The 17,917-nt window shown below is 36.5% G+C and overlaps 1 protein-coding gene across 2 annotated transcripts in view; it reads left to right on the top strand.

Annotated features, from left to right (window-relative positions):
• por (Protein-serine O-palmitoleoyltransferase por) overlaps nucleotides 1–17,917 on the top strand; it is a 78,551-nt gene that overhangs the window by 27,291 nt on the left and 33,343 nt on the right. For both annotated transcript variants that reach the window (XM_081762486.1, XM_081762487.1), the window contains exons 3-5: nucleotides 1,160–1,361; nucleotides 4,217–4,442; nucleotides 16,448–16,554. In XM_081762486.1, the coding sequence (XP_081618612.1) occupies nucleotides 1,160–1,361; nucleotides 4,217–4,442; nucleotides 16,448–16,554 (535 nt within the window). The remainder of the gene's footprint in view (nucleotides 1–1,159; nucleotides 1,362–4,216; nucleotides 4,443–16,447; nucleotides 16,555–17,917) is intronic.

The following is a 17,917-nucleotide window of genomic DNA, read 5'->3' as shown; positions in this document are numbered from 1 at the left end:
TATGTGACGCATACCTTGTATTCTTCAGCGAAATTTTCTGCGCCCAATAGCCAAAGACGTGTTGTTTGTGTGTAGTTTCACATCATGTCTCTCACTGATCGAAATACACTAAGAGGTACAGTATTTAAAATACGTTGACTGAGACTGCCGGCATTAAATGGCAAACTATAAGTACAAAGAACGCTATAGTGACTTTTTCTTCCAATTCGTACATACCAAATATAATACAATACATACATAATACCAAAAGGCCAGCTCCCCAAAACTAGTCTAGACTACGTAAAAGTAGGAAGTGACACGTAGTCTTACGTAGGTATCATTTTAAAGTGTTCAGTTTTGTTCCTTTTGTAATAAACGATACATTTGAACGACAGAGGTCAGCATCATGGATTTCAGCTGTTGTTTGTAGTGGCTAGTGATATACTTAATGCCTGCAACTCAGCTTCCTGTGTTGACTCTAGAATACCTTAAAAATGTTGAAAGTGATTCCTAAGTTTCAGTTTCATTATAAATATAGTTAACAATTTTACTCTCTTTTGCTCTGATAGTTACTTTTTCTCGAAAAGAAAAAAAAAAAATAATTTTCCATGCTGAGTTAATCAAATCTATGTGATGCTACGAGCATTGAAAATTATATATATATATATATTTCATTTTTTGGTCTGGTCTTTCAGGGAATTCTTTATCGTCTCCTTCACACCTTATACAGACGACTGTCTAGTTGTAAATTTGTACTTCATTTGTAAATTATAGATCCCAATAAAGTAGATTAATATTAATCTCTGATTGACATCTCTTAGTGTAAAATGACATTGTTAGGAAAAGGAATTCTTGTAACGTGATTTTCTAAATCACGTGTCAAACGGCATCGGGTGCTGATGAATGTGAAATTATTTTCTTAATACTTAACCTTTGTTTATATCATAAGTAACAACAGAAATTCACACTGCAACAAAGGTATTCTCGAAAGGATTAATGAAAGGTCATTAATGTGATGGAAGGTAGTACCTGAATTATTGTAAGACTTGTTGGAGGGTAGTTTCACATACAGAATACATGGAAGAGTTGGCATTTGCCATCTCGTACATAACATTTGATTCATAAAATACAAATAATAATTTAAATAGAAAAGTACAGGCTTGGTTTTTCTCCTTTCCAGTTAAAATTCCGTTGTTGGTATGTCATATTGTCTCTGCTGGTACTGGTTTACTTATTCTTCATCATTTCTTCCGTTCTACAATGTATTATGTCGTTGGATTTGCGGCGGCTACGTACTTGGTCTTGTTTGTTGTTTCAAAGTTCCTCAACAAATACCGAGGACCTACAACGGCTGTGGCATCTGTACTTTTTCTCGTAGTGTGGTAAGTTCATACTAAACGTTTTTCTTCCCTTTGTGTTATGCATGAATGGTGAAGATTGAGTTATGTAATATTTAGAACTTGAAATTATCAATGTCTTTGAGTCATCTATGCACTAAATAGCTTGGATTGAATATGCTACAAGCTTTAAGTTTGCAACTATACTCAGCGGCATGTGAATAACATTCTAGACATGGGGTAGATAATATACTTTAGATTAACTTGTTGGTACGTAATGCAAATTTTATTGGTACATTAATATTATTGATTACACTAACAATCTTGTAAATCATAATTGAATTGGAACTAAAAATAATGACTGGGCAGTAGAATTGAGAGCACTTTTTTCTTCGTCAGAAATACCAATGTATGATTATAAAGTGACTGGGTTCAGGGAACAGTTTATCGTATGATTCCATACCTTTCGAGGCTTGTTTTAGTGACAATATTTTAGTGACAAAGGTGTAGAGAGATGTGTGGTCAGCACATTCTGTTCATTGCTATTAATTTTTGACTTCGAAGTTCACTGTTGCTTAATTGAAGCTTCTCCACAATGGATCACAGCGTTGGGGTAAAAGACTGTTGTACCCGTTGAAATTGATTTTAGAATGAACGGAAACTTTTGTTATGCAATATCATGTATTAATGAATTCAAATGAAAGAACGCTATGAAGTTAATGAAATTGTTGCTGGAACACAGTCAAAAATAACTCAAATGTGCTCTTTTAAATTTGTGAATACTGAATAACGGTAATATAGTCTCATCGTCATGATGATGCCGTCAGGTCATTTGCAGCAAGCAAATTAATTGAAATGAAATTTATAGTTATGTTCCACTCTTATGCCCTTTAGGCTAAAGGTGACGGAGGGTTAGTTAAAGTGAATGATTATGCAAGAATTATTGGAATGAGAAAGCGGGAGAACTCCCAAGAAATCCAGGGACACAGTGCTGTTCACCATGAACTCACATGACCTGGGGTCAAACCAGGGACCTTTCGCACCAAAGGTGAGTGCTCTATTACTATGACCCCGTTTGCCGCAAACTGAGGATGTGGTCGTAAAACCTTCTCAATGTGTAGTAAGTGATCTGTCTCTGATGCCAGAACACTTAAGATGGTGATATTACCTTAGATTGATAACATAACAGCAGGGCTGAATCACATTTATCCTTAAATCAATTTAAAGTGGGGAAAGTAATACGAAGACTCACTTCTAACTGAATATGATGTAATACGTTTACCACGTTATTAATGCATATAAAATAGTATGTATGTGCAGTTTACCTTGTCGAAGTGATCACGTCAGAATCAAAGTAGCTCTGAAAGATTCCACAGATTTCAATTACTTTTGTTTTCTATATAATATAGAGGAACATTAAACTACCATGTCATCATCTACTTTCCGTATGCGTATAGCATCTGGTGACAATTTGTAGAAGTAATTCAACAATGGTGGATATATGAATTGAGGAAGCTTTAACTCGGGAAGCGGGAGTTTCTTTTTTTAACTTATCCTAAATGATTTACCGAAGTTGTTCTCTCCAGATATTTGAAAGAACGACCTCCATTTCCAGTCGGGAATAGCGTGGATTTCTGTCTCTCCTCCTCCTCTTCCCACACAGAGGGAAAGTTCAATTCTAACTAAATTGGTTTCTCGCCTAAAACAAGAAGATATAAATACGATAAAATATGATCAAATGCAACAGAAAATACACATATTTTAAATTAAAATATTTTAGTATCGTGAGTATTTTAAACTTTATTTCAGTCGTTTCGGATATTTCATAAGTTTATCAATGCAAATGTTACTGTTAAACAAATAAGTTTTACTCCGTTATTTCACAAAGACACAATAACCATAGATTTACTTTATTCATAAAGCTTGTCATCAGTACCACCGTGGAAAACTTGGACTAGAGTAAATTTTTCGGTTAAGGAGCTACAAGTGGTGAGCGAAAAGCGTAAGAAGTTTGCTTCCTCAGTTCAAAAATGTTTAAAGACTACACCTTAAGGAACCACTAATTTTACATACTGCTTATCTATTTGATTAGTTTTTACTTGATTAATTAATTAATTTTTTAATGAAACCAAATTTATAAAACTTTTGTCTTGTTTGATAATAGTTTAAACTCGGAAGAATGTGCAACAATGAGTTTGAATGGCGAGTTCGTAACACTGCTCCAAAATTTTCCATATGAGTACTAAGGTTCGTTGTTAGTATAGTTGTATATGCATAGATCTTAATGCTATATGGATTCACACACAAACACACACACACACGAAATTTCTAGGAGTATTTTATTTATGTTAAAGTCAATTCTGTTATTAAATCTGAGCACGTTCTATTTCATGTCTTGTAAATTTAGTAATTTTGTTAGGATAAGCTACTTACGCCGAGCTTTCAGTCCTCTGTCACTATCGTGTTTAATTAAGAGCTCTAATTGCTTACGTTGAACTTTTTTATTATTTATTTTATCCACCAACTAACTTGTTATTATACAAATGTATACCTAAATAAAGTTACGCCCCATGTCCTATTTTGAGATAATAAAATGGAAACAGTACGGCATTTAAGATGTAATTAAATCATTACAATAGTTTTAAACCTTCAAATTGCTTGCACGCTAGCGACATCTATTGGCATCAGGCAGGTAGCCCAACTAGCAGTATCTATATATTAGCGTGACTGTTTATTATTAGGAATGAGCATGACTCACTGATATGTTTGTACGTTATAAACAGGTTATGTAAATGTTTAAGCTGAAACACATTTAAGAAGTACCAGTTAAGTTTATTTCAAATTATTGGTATTCGTGGTATTTGAAGAGTGAATATAAAAGATATATCTTTCTGTTTCAGTGAACTTGCATTTGTGAAGAAAACTGAATGGCATAAAATACGTGGTGCTCAGATGCTTATAGCTATGAAGGTTATATCAGTTGCTTTCGATACTGATATCGGATCCCTGCAATGTCTTCCATCGCCAGTTGAGTTTGCAGGGTATGCTTTATGTGTGGGTACTTGTGTGTTTGGTCCCTGGGTTCCATATAGGGATTACATCGCAATTTTTAACAAACCTCAATGGGTATGTTTAATTTTAATACTTTTACGCAGAAAACTGTCCAGTTTCCATTTATAATATGCATAATTTGAAATTTTGTGTGTTTGTTTATTATTGTCATTGAAGATTTTGGAATTGTGTTTATCTTAGATTCTGGTTACGAACTGGATGTTCTGTAATATCATTTTTAATAATTCTGGATTGTTATTGGACAAGCACTCAAAGTAGCAAACACTTAAGTTTTTGAGAAACTGAAAGCATCATTGTCATGTAATATGAGACTGAGGAATCGACAATCTTCTTGGGCTCCAGGATCAAAAATCAAAACCTCCTCGTGTCCAATGTTTCTAGAAAGCATGCCAATGGTGCGTAGAAAAGCTTTTTATATTAACAAATGTTTCATATTTTGGCACTTTTATTATTTTGTACTTACAGTACAGAGTTATGATTCTAATTGTTTGATTTCGTACTTGTGTTCCATTACGTAGTATATATGCTTGATGTGTAATTATGTTGGACTTATTCCAAATATTTTCAAAACTTTCTCAAAACAGTTTTCTGGTTTGCAAGTGCGCTATATAAAAAATAATAGAGGAAAAATAAAGTAAACTTTTGAGAATTACTTCAGCTAAACATATATTATGCAATCAGTACTGAATTATCACTCACATCCATATTAGTGCTGCCGTTTATACCTTATTTGATCCTATTGACACATTTTTGTACTTTTTTTTTTTTCAATCGATCTGGACGAAAATTGCAAATGTTCTACCAAACATTTACTCCTACCGACCTCTTACCTAACGCAGACTTGTTTAATTAAATATTAACGTATCACTTATTACTGAATTTTCATATTATAAGGAAATATCTTTACTTAGTTTTAACTCAAAATATAGCTGGAATTTTTCTCACACAGCAGAATACATTCAATATATAAACCTGGTAAATATAAAGGAGCCCTTCTCTGGATCTACATTGTCTTTCGAATGCAAACCTGATATTTTCTTGTAAACAATCTAGATATTCAAACCTCATCGTTATACGGGGTGGCAGGTAACTCCACCGAAAACCTTCGGAAGGTGATTCTACAACTTCAAACAAAGAAAAAGGTCCAAATGAACATAGGTCTAAGTCTGTGGTGTTTTCTAGCAGAAACCTTGCGAAATATCTCCTTATATCTTCCTCTAATTATAATATCTATTGAACGAATAGAGATATTAATGTCACTTCAAAAGAATGTGGAAAAAGTCATATCCAACGGCAACGATGGTGTAAACAGAGTGGAACAGCACGAACTGCAAGGGGATTCATCAAAGGGGCAGCGCAAATTAATAAATACGAACGTAAAATGACGTTGTTGCATTTGTCATACATACGCAATGATCAATGCAAAGAGGTAATTGGGGATTCCCCACTGCAGCGTCAGAGAACAATTCAAATGATAGGCCACACCATGTAAGGTGATTTATTGGGTCGACGACACCGCAGGAAAGAGATTAATCTCTATTTTGTTACCAAGAGCAATGCCCGAAACACAGACAAAATGACGAAAAGAGGAGAGTGTTAATTTTTATTATTTGAAGTCGATTTTGTGTTCTGTTCATTTGGACTGCACCTACGGTTTAAAGAAGAATCCAAAACACTATGCATTTCTACCTTGGATCGAACCGATGTACTCTTTAGTCAACACAGCACAGACACCACTGCGCTACCAAGAAGGCATAAAATGACGAGAATGTAAGAGAAACTGTGCACAAATCATGCCAGTAAGGCATATGAGAGATACGAATGTAGCATTATACATTTCCTTCACTTCATTAACGAATGTAGGTGGTATGGTCAACACCACACTCCTTCTGCCTAAAACATGGACTGTGTTTGCAGGGAAATTAGAACCCACACGACAGGTCCCATAGTTATCAAGCCAGGGCGTTTGAACGTGATGTTTTGAATTTTCGGCGGTTTATAACTCTGAATGAAGGAGCTTTCCCATCCATGTGTATTAGAACTTTTTCTTTCGTTTGATATATGGAATCACCTCCTAAACTTATGACACGAAATTCATTTAATACCCTGTATACAAAGATATAAAAACAATGAACACACACATGCTACAACACATAATATTTATGAGTTAGTAACATTAGGCATTCCTGCAGCACGACTATCTTGTATTAGTTTTATTTTGGGTGGTAGTGAATAGTACGCAAGGCAGTGCAGTATGAGTTCTTGTGTGTTGTGCACCAGACGTTGGTCGTGTAAATTGGGAGACCTCCAATTTTCCAAGAGAGTAAATTTTAGGTGTGCTGTTAGTTAGACAAGCATATCGAAGACTGCCAATGTGTTAGGTGTATCGAAAGCAACAGTGTCCAAATTGATGAGGGTATTGGATTGGAGTTCAGCATCCCTTTTAATACCGAAGTTGTATAGTACATGGACCTGCAGTTTAAAGTGGAATGGCGCCACACAAAATTTGTAACAAGGTATCATCAGAGAAGAGGAATGATCATTGAAAATTAAGTCTAATATAGCAGGGAATTGTCATGAAGAACCTTAGAACTAATGCGACAAACTAACTGCAGAAATCAGTAAGCATTTGGAACAATCTGTTCCTACAGTCACAAACTTACTTAGGAGTGCTGCATAAGCTCAACATCTGCGATCGAGTTACAATTTCGGAAACTGATCTCTATCACAAATGTGGTAGGGTGAAAAAGATATCTCCGAGAACATAAACGATGGATCGCCGATGATTGGAGAATAATAATATGATCGAATGAATCATCTTTCTCCTTTTTGCAGTAGGAGACCAGATTTACATTATGTCTGGTGAACGCTCAAAGAGGCGTCAGCTCCGGACTGCCTACTTCGTGACGTTAAACGTGATAAGGACTTAGTTCTAATGTGGACCGCAATTTTATGGCATTTCATTTATCTTGTTATTACCCTCAAAGGAGGAATTACTACCAGCAATTATATACACAATTTAGATAACCAGGTGCGTCCTATGGTGTAGATGATATTTTCTAACAAGCAATCTTCCAAGATGACAGTACGCTGATACAGTCCTGTTCTGGTGTTGTTTGAGTAACATCAGATGCATTTTAACACTTAGCCTGGTCTGTTCAGACCGAGACTTGAACGCTGTTGAGCTTCAGTTATAGTGAGTTTCAGAGCAGCAAGTCCGGTGCGGATTTCCTCTTCCATAATCGCTGAGGCAACTCAGTACCGCAATACATGAAGAATGGTTCTTCATTTCTCTCTAAACGATTCACGTATTAACTAACTCTGTGGAGTGTGGAACCCGAAGGCTCAATGCCGCATTTACAAACCTCTCCATTGTCTTCTGTCCGTAATCAACTGAATTCAGTTTAATTCAGCGTTGAATATAGGGTGTATGATGCTATGGGCTAAGTGGTTAAGTTGCACATTAGCGTTTCCGTATCTATATCTATCAATATTTGTATCTATCTATCTATCTATCTATCTATAGGGTATCTCAAAAGTTCCCTGACATAGTGTAACGCTGTTATTATCAGAGTTAAAACAAAATGTAAGAGGGGAAACAGTCTCCAAATATATACGGGTGGTTCAAAAGTATGGAAAGAGACAAATAAAAGGCAGGATTTTAAAATGGTTTCAGAACTAACACTGTAGGTTAATACTACAGGTGAGGGGAAAACTTTTAGGACATGTAATGTCGATGACGGCCATTTTGAATTCACTTTCATTTTCTTACATGTAAACCATATGTTGTGATACCTTGTTTTCATCTGAAATTTTCTCAGGAATTCAATGCTGTGTTCGTTTTTGCTTTGCAACTTAGTTATAACTTTTTGTTATAACTAAGTTATCACAACGAAGTTATAACTTTTTGTTTGTTTGTTTTCTTGGTATCATTTCAGGCACATACAGAGTGAACCAAAAGTACTCTTTTGTAAACAGTAAGGGATAACATTTAGTGTATTTATGGGTTCTCTTAACTATTTGAAAATAGAAAATATTAAATTTAAATAACTTTAGTTACAAAATGTAATATAAAACAAGCACCCTAATTATAATGAATATAGTTACTGCATAACCATAACACAAACAAACTCTACTTCACCTAGTTGGATCATCCTTCACATACGAACACACACACACACCTATATATATACGATGATTGTTACATAAATTCTAAGTCTAGTCAAGAAATAGAACTAGACATGTAATACTTTTATGCTCTATTTATTGAACCTTCCTATGATGGCATATTAAATTTGGTATTAATATCAACTTTTATCATGCTGTTACAAGTCCAGAAAGACAGAAGAGTAAGCAAAGTGTGGCCAAGTGGAGAAGGCGAGAGCTGTTATTGAATATCTCTACAAGAAAGGTTTAAATCCGCAGGAAATCCACGCCGACATGGTTGCTACTTTAGATGATAGTGCCCCGTCATACGCCACAGTGAAGAAATAAACAGTCGAATTTAAAAGGGGGAAGAACCTCCATTGAAGATGACACTCGAACAGAAAGGCCCGTGGAAGCACTAACTCAGGAGAATATTGACAAAGTGCATGAAATCATCATGAATGATCAGCGAATGACCATCAGACAGATTGCTGACAGTGGAGTCGGTCTACTGAAAGTGTTGACCGAATAATCATCCAGCGTCTGGGAATGAGCAAGGCTTCCGCGAGATGGATGCCAAAACTTTTGACACCTGATCAAAAGCTCACCAGACGAACATTTCAAGAAGCAAATGTAGATGCCTTTCGTACTCGACTCATAACAGTAGATGAACCTGGGTCTACCATTACCAACCAGAGTCCACAAAAAGTTCCAAGCGGTTGAAACACCCCTCATCGCCTCCTCCCCTCCAAAGAAGGCCAACTCAGTACTCTCAGCTGGAAAAGTGATGGCTACAGTTTTCTGTGATTTGAAAAGGATAGCGAGGTGAAAGAGGCGAAGAGTAACAGATTCGGCAGAAAGATCGTGGGAAACTGACAGCAGGTGTGCTTCTCCATCAAGACAATTTCTCTAGCCACAAGTCAGTCATCGCAGTGGCAGCAATTCACGATTGTGGCTACGGATTGGTCCCCCCACTCATCTTAGCCGTATGATTTGGCACCTTCTGACTTTTATCTCTTTATAAAGTTCAAAAAGAAGTTGGAAGGTATTCATTTTGACATTGATTATGACGTCATACATGCCATAGGTGAAATTTTACACGCCTTCGACAAATCATCTTTTAACAGCGGCATTAACGTACTTGAATATCGATGAGTAAAATATGTTGACTTGTCAGAGGACTATGTTGAATAGTAACTTCCGTAAACTCTCTGCTACTCCGTTCATAGATAGGCTTAGAACTTTTGTAACAACCCTTATGTGTACGCGTATATATATAATATGTATGTATATGTTTTTTGTTTCTCTTTTTTAGTGTGTTTATCAAACTGCCAAACAAATTATTTAAATTTCTGTTCCAATTTTTTTTATAACATTTACGGCAGCGAAGGAAAATAGTTATTTTACTCAGGCGACAGGAAATAATAAAAATTAGCATTTTTTTTTTTTTTTTTTTATCACAAACAAGTATGATAATGGAAAACAATTATAAACAGGGTGTTTCAAAACAACACCGACAACGTTTGGGAGATGATTCCTGACACGAGATAAGACAAAAAGTATAGGGCAATCTGGCTTCCTTTTAGAGTTATAGGCTGCCGAAAACATGAAAAAATGAACTTTAAAGGTCCATACTCCAAAACTATGGGACCTACCATAGTCGGATCAAGACTTCACTTAGGAACTAATATGTGCGCTATCCAAAAATACATGTTTCAAAATTCTAAGCTACTCATGCAACAATTTCTATATAGGGAGTTTGGCTACGGGCACATAATTTGAAGTACTCACAGTTACCTCTATAAAAATTATTGCGGAAGTATTACAGGATTCTCAAACATGAATATTTGGATAGGGCACATACTAGTTCTTAAGTGAAGTCTTGACCCGACTACAGTAGATCCCATAGTATTGGAGCTATGGTGTCTTAAAGTTCATTTTCCATGTTTTCTGCAGGCTATAACTTCGAAAGAAAGCATTTGTGTACCCTGGCTGGTCTATATTTTTTGTTTTGTCTTATTGTCAGGAATCACCTCCCAAACTTTGTCGGTGTTATTTTGAAACACCCTGTATATCTAATGGAGCTTTTTATTAAGTTCTGAATTTGTAATAGCATGTAGAAACAGCAAATCAGCATTACACAGTCCACGAGACAAATTTAATTCTTTTATAACACAGAGACAATCTAATTTCATACAAATTCAAGCGTTCATTTTATAATTCACAATGTAGTCAAATGCTATGGGGATACTGTTCGTTTTTGCCACGTGAATCCAGTGATCTGTTTTCCAGAAAATAAGCTGGGGATCTTGTATTTTGAAAACCACGTAAGGAGCTTTATATTTACATGCTATAAAATGTCGCGAATTCCACGTGGCCTGTTCGTCATCAATTTTGCATCCAGTCTCCTATAACATGACTTGTAGTTCCTGGTGATTTGGTATGTGTTACTGAAAACCTAAGAGGCATCGAAAGGGAAACGGTTTATTTATCACTGAACTACTAGAGGTGAGATCAAAATAGAACTGTGTATAACTAACAACTAACTGCATGGCCTGTGGAACCCAAGGGTTCAATTCTGCATTTACAAAGCACTCAATTGACTTCTGTTCTTAGCCAACTGGATTCATTTTTTACTTTGTACTCCTATCTGTCCGAGATTTAATATTGTCCTATCTGTGCCTGGTTCTTCCTAATGTTCTTTTCCGATTGGATTTCGAGTTATAATTTTGAAAATATTCCTACTTTCTTCCACTCTGGCGAAATGACCTGCCCATTTGAGCTTCATAGACGTAATGAGCCTAACATTGTAAGATAAATTATGCACTTGAGAATGATTCCAGAGCAGATCGAAATATTGTGAGGAAAATGACGTAAACACGATTGGAAGTTAGGAGTACAAGATGGGATTTTGATTTTAAAATATGTACCCAAGAGCACAGTTTAGTAATTATATCCACTTTCTTGTGTTTCTTGTTATGAGTTTCCACCATTCTCCAGCCTCTTGGGTCTGAATATCTGTGTCAGGATTTTATTTTCAAATACTTTCAGTCTGCGGTCTTCCCTCAAAGTAAGCGACAATGTTTCGTATATATATATATATATATATATATATATATATATATATATATATATATATATACAGGGTGGTTCAGTAATGTTGGACAGCCCTGAATAAATCAAAAACCAGAAGAGATATTAGCAAGAGTTTGGTGGATCCAGATACTTGTGGAAGGGGGACGTCTTTTGAGGTACCACACAATGTTACCAGGTCAACAGTGTTGCCAGCTCAGTACAAAGTTGTATTTTTTTAAATGGAACATATAGAAGTTTATGCCATCCAAAGAATTAGTACAGAATGTGAATACCAACAAGCGAAACCGCACCTGTCAGTGTTGCCAAATAAGGAAGTTATAAAGCTTCAAAGATCAAGAAATTAAAGTGTCCGTAGAGCAAAACTAGCAAAAACGCAAGAAAAATAATACTACGGAATGAAAAGGAGTAACCGAAAGAGTAAACCAAAGAACGCACAGCATCCAGTGAGTAACAGGGTTGCCACAGCAAAGGGGGGAAAATTGAAAATTTTGCAGTTGCTATAGGAGGAAAAGTGCCCATATGACATAATGCTGGAAACACCATAGAAAGTTCATGAAGGATTCAGGAATCCTAATAGCGTTTGTTCGAAATCAATATCTCTAACCGTTTCCGAGATACACCAAAGGTGTGCGGAGTTTGCAACACTGCATAATAATTCCCTCGCCCTCCAAACTACAGGAACGAGTAATGAAAATGATACGCCCAACAAAGTGTAAGAACTACACGGGTCTAATCGTCAAATCAATTATGCAGTGTTGCAAACCCCGCACATCTTTGGTGTATCTCGACGGTTAGAGATATCGCTTTCGAGCAAACGCTATTAGGATTCCTGAATCTTACATAGACTTTCTATGGTGTTTCCAGCATTATGTCATATGGGCACTTTTCCTCCTATAGCAACTGCAAAATTTTCAATTTTTTCCCCCTTTACTGTGGCAACCCTGTTACTCACTGGATGCTGTGCGTTCTTTGGTTTACTCTTTCGGTTACTCCTTTTCATTCCGTAGTATTATTTTTCTTGCCTTTTTGCTAGTTTTGCTCTACGGACACTTTAATTTCTTGATCTTTGAAGCTTTATAACTTCCTTATTTGGCAACACTGACAGGTGCGGTTTCGCTTGTTGGTATTCACATTCTGTACTAATTCTTTGGATGGCATAAACTTCTATATGTTCCATTTAAAAAAATACAACTTTGTACTGAGCTGGCAACACTGTTGACCTGGTAACATTGTGTGGTACCTCACAAGACGTCCCCCTTCCACAAGTATATGGATCCACCACACTCTTGCTAATATCTCTTCTGGTTTCCGATTTATTCAGGGCTGTCCAACATTACTGAACCACCCTATACGATAATGCAAATAAAATTAAACGACAAGCTCTTTCACTGACATTTCATCAAATACAGTAGAGACAGGAAGAAGTAAGAACAACGTAATATTAAAGAAAAGAGCATTTTGCGTTCTTCGATAGTGTAATTACTTGTGTCGGACATTTTTATATTTATACCTAGTTCATGCATAAAGACTTCAGAGATTTTTTTTTCGTGAATTGTTTTATTATTGGTGTTCAACCGATTAGTAGTTACAGATTTGTACGTATCTTTTACATAGACATAATTTTTAATTTTCCTCTTTCTCTTTTTCGTCTTGTGTTGATTCTTAAGCATTTCTAACCCAACATGTTTCTGTTAACGTTGTGCCCTATCAATGACAGTGGAAATGCAAACTACCCAGATCAAGAGTATATGTTATATATAAGCACATTCACCGATGCTTATCAAAAGGGAGAATAAAAATATTAAACACAAATTGTGCGAGTAATGTTAGATCTGGTTCACTTATCAAGCCAGATGATAGGGTCAGAAATTCCAGATGAGTGTTTCATATTGTGATTTGTATGAGTTTCTAACATCTGAATATCTTAACTAACGAAGAAAATATGATTCACAGTTCCATTTTATGCTGTAAGAAATTAAATACAGTGAAACCTCCCTTAACGGACACCTTTATAATACGGACAGATTTTTTTGTCTCTTACGGAACAAAACCCTCCCTTTTACGGACACTCTCAGATACGGACGCGGACAGTCCTTCTTCCCCCAAACGTTTGAATAACCTCTTCACAACGGACAGGAATTGTTCTCGGTTCTGCGATATATTACAGTATACAGAGAAATCTTTTCCCCATAAGTGTATCTCTCATTAGTCCAGACCTGGTGAACCATCAAACAGAAGAGCTGAACTTGAAATATTTTCCGCAATAAACTGCTTTCTGACGAAAATCCTGGAAAATTTTCAGTAAGCAATAACACTCATGCAGGGTTAGTCGTAAGGCTAGGAATTCTAGGAAAGATCTTCCCTTCCCTAACAAATTTAATCCTTTTCGTCTGGACCTTGCATCTTTACCGACAATTTCATAGATAACAAAACAAATATTGTTTGTTTTACAATAACATTTTCAACGAGCAATGTTTCCTCTCTTACTTTTTTGGAAAAGAAACATTTTTATTTTACTCATGATACTGGAACAAGTCTGGGTTGGAGTTTCCCGACTGCCTTTTTCATTTTCTCTAAAAGATATTCTTTGTGATTGGGCCTGGGTCAATAAATACATGCACCCCCAAGAACTTGCCTTTTCATCCATTCTGTCAACGAAGATGCTGCGATGACACACACATGTTTCTTTTGCAGTCGTACTGAGGATTTTTAGAGGACACTTGCTAATGAGTTTTATTACCGCTGTAAAGGAAAAAACATGCCTTTTTCGTTAAACATTGCCCAGCAATAACAGGCTATGATTTAACCCTTTGGGGATCCCATGGTACAATTTGTACCATACGGGGTGTTTCATGGTACATTGCGTTATAACTCTCCTATTTGAGCTTTTTCGTTTTTGTGTGTGTGTGTGTGTGTGTGTGTGTGTGTGTGTGTGTGTGTGTGTGTGTGTGTGTGTGTGTGTGTGTGTGTGTGTGTGTGTGTGTGTGTGTGTGTGTGTGTGTGTTAAGTCCAGAGGCATTGCAGAAGACATTAGGAATGGTTTCACACCTTCCTGTGTCGAGACATAGGAGGTGATGACGTCATAAGTCTAAAATTTATATTTTCGTGTAATACTTTTTTGGGGGGTTTATGTAAAGTATTTTTGGCGGGCTTATTTTTGCACGTAGAAGATTGAAATTTTGCACAAATATGCAGTCCACCGAGTAGTATTTACCAGATTTTTTCAGATTTCTGCGTTAAAACAGGGGGGATCCAGAGGGTCAAAAAGTTGAAAAAATGGATATTTTTACCCCAAAATCCCGTTTTTCCTCATTTTCCCGCCTTAGATACATGATGGAGACAAGTGAATGGTACCGCCTGAAAGGCAGTTCTATTCTGAAGAGATTGATGTTTGACACATGGCCCTAGGGTAATTAGGGAAGTGTCTGGGAATTTTTATCAAAATATACTTCTGTATAGGGGAATTTTGGACATTTTCGGTACTAATTTTGTGCTGGCTTATTTTTGCACCTAGAAGATTGAAATTGTGCACAAACATTCAGTCCACCGAGTAGCATTTACCAGATTTTTTTTTAGATTTCTGCGTTAAAACAGGGGGGTACAGAGGGGCTAAACATTGAAAAAGGGAAATTTTTACCAAAAAATCCCTTTCACGGGATTTTCCCGCCTTAGATACATAATGGGGACAAGTGAATGGTACCACCTGAAAGGCAGTTCTATTCTGAAGAGAATGATGGGCGAAACATGACCCTAGGGTAATTAAGGATGTCTCAGGGAATGTTTAAAAATTTCCCTCTGTATACGGGAATATGGGACATTGTCGGTATATTTTTTTTGGTGGGCTTACTTTTGCACCTGGAAAATTGGAATTGTGCATAAACATTCAGCCCACCGAGTAGTATTTACCAGATTTTTTTTCAGATCTCTGCGTTAAAACAGGGGGTCCAGGGGGGCTAAAAGTTGAAAAAAGGATATTTAGACCCAAAAAAATCCCGTTTTTCCTCATTTTCCCGCCTTAGATACATGATGGAGACACGTGAGTCATACCGCCTGAAAGGCAGTTCTATTCTGAAGAGAATGATGGGCGAGACATGACTCTAGGGTAATTAGGGATGTCTCAGGAAATTTTTTACCTGAGATCATGGTGTTTTACGGTAATTTGGGGCATGGTGGGAATTCCTGATAAAATTTCTCCCGCCCTTGGTATTCAAGATAGAAACTTGAAATTTGGCACACACATTCAGTATACCAAGTACTATTTATCAGATTTTTTTAGATGGCTACGTTCACACAGGGTCGCTCCAGGGGGGCCCAAAGTGCGAGAAAAAAATTTTCCCTCCGAAATTTTCCCTTTGACATAATTTTTCCCGCTCCTGGTATATGATATGAGCATGCAAGTGGTATCATTTGAAAGCCAGCTCCATTCTGAAGAGAATGAAGTATGAACCATGATCCTAGGATAAATAGTGACGATGCAGTAGCTGCTTGACTGAAAGTCTAAAAAATAGCCCAAAAACACCGGATCTCTTAAGGGTTAATAGAAATGAATTTCTTCTTCATCCCTCCCAGTAATTCAAATGTGTACTAAATAAAACTATTTCATATTGAATTTTACGTATTTACGCTCATACATATTGTATTTACTGTATATTACTGCATACAATTACCGTTATGAGAAATAAAATTTCTGCAACCTCTCTATAACGAACACCTCTCAGTAACAGACAAAACTTCATGTCCCATTGGTGTCCGCTATTGAGAGGTTTCACTGTATAACTTTACACTTCCATAATTATAGGTCTGCATTTTCTTTTCAGAATACCAGATGGGTGTGGAGAATATTTTTTAGTATAATTTTAGCATTCCTTTTCCTAACAGTGTCAACATGTTGGATTCATTGGTTAATTCCGGATGGATCGTGGAGGTAAGCTGTATATTGGAGGTGGCTTCAGTAGTTTGAGTGAGCTAATTGAGTTTAGTGCATATGTCGAGTGGTCTTCGGGTCTATGCTTGTCGCTATAAACAAGCAGTTGAAGTCGCGGTAGTTCAGTGATAGAGCATTAACACGAAAGTGAGGGGCGCCAGTTTGATTTCCCCTTCCGTCTACTAATTCTATACTGGCCTGTTGAAAAGTATCCGATATTCGAGAATAAAGTAAATGATTGTCTGCAAACTTCTCAAGTTTTTCTCTTTGCCAAGTATGAAGTAATAATCTTGTTATCGTAAAAATAAATTTTAATTTGTTGCTAAAGTATGATTTTTATCTTTCTATAGTACTTTCTTGCTACTGGGTCTTGAAATCGTAAATTGTCCTTATAACTGTTAAACGCTTTTCTTAAATATATATTAAATAGTTAACAAAATAATGGAAACACCCATGTACTGTAACACCACGTACAATTTCTGAATTATTAACACTAAAAATACGTGCACTGTAATTGTTTTGTATTAGTGCTGTGTCGGCTAATAGTAACTAGTACACTGTGCGATACAGTGACGTCATTTGAGGTTTTACACGGCGGAGTTTGCCCACTAACACAATATGTTGACGTTTGTTATCAGTATACAATTTATTAAAAAGCATATGGTTTTCAAACTCAAGGGGGACAATTGTCCCTGCCCTTCCCAAATGACGCTCCTGATGTTGTGAAGTACGGATTTGTGTGTGCAGTATACTAGACATTGATGCTTCAAAGTGGGAGACCTCACCAATGTAGAGGGTAAAATGTATGTATTTGATTCGTTGGAGCAAGTCTGTCCAAGATTGTCAGTGTGTTAGGTGTATCGAGAGCAACAGTGTTTCCGTGTCTAAGATTATGATGGCATCCATAATTCGTACCATGACATTAGTTCGGTGGAAATCAAACTTTGGTGACAGGGATCGTTAAACGTTGAAAAGGGTTGTACAAAGAACCGTAGAACTAGGAGGCATAACTGATTACAGAATAGAATGAAGATATGGAACGACTACAATGGACCTCATAGCCTCAATATCCGCGGTTGGGTTACGAATTCAAAACGTTTAATGCAATGCAGTAAAGTGTAAAAAATGGTGTAGAGAACATACAACACAGATTGCCGATGATTGAAAGAGAGTGGCCCGATGAGTGACTTTCCTCCTTGTTCCAAACATGCCAGTTTTATGTATGAAGGAGACTCAAAAAGATATATGATGCGGACTGTACCAATTTTGTTCTGTTAAACAGAGCGACGGCTCTCTTCTGGTGTAGACCGCAATTTCATGGTATTGTGTTGGTTCCATTATACTTTAAGGACGAGTTGTTGTC

This window comes from Thermobia domestica, chromosome 6 (genome assembly GCF_964235325.1).
Source record: "Thermobia domestica chromosome 6, izTheDome1.hap1.1, whole genome shotgun sequence".
NCBI lineage: Eukaryota > Metazoa > Arthropoda > Insecta > Zygentoma > Lepismatidae > Thermobia > Thermobia domestica.
The sequence above is the reverse complement of the archived record's forward strand: the minus strand, read 5'-3'. Positions and strand labels throughout refer to the sequence as shown.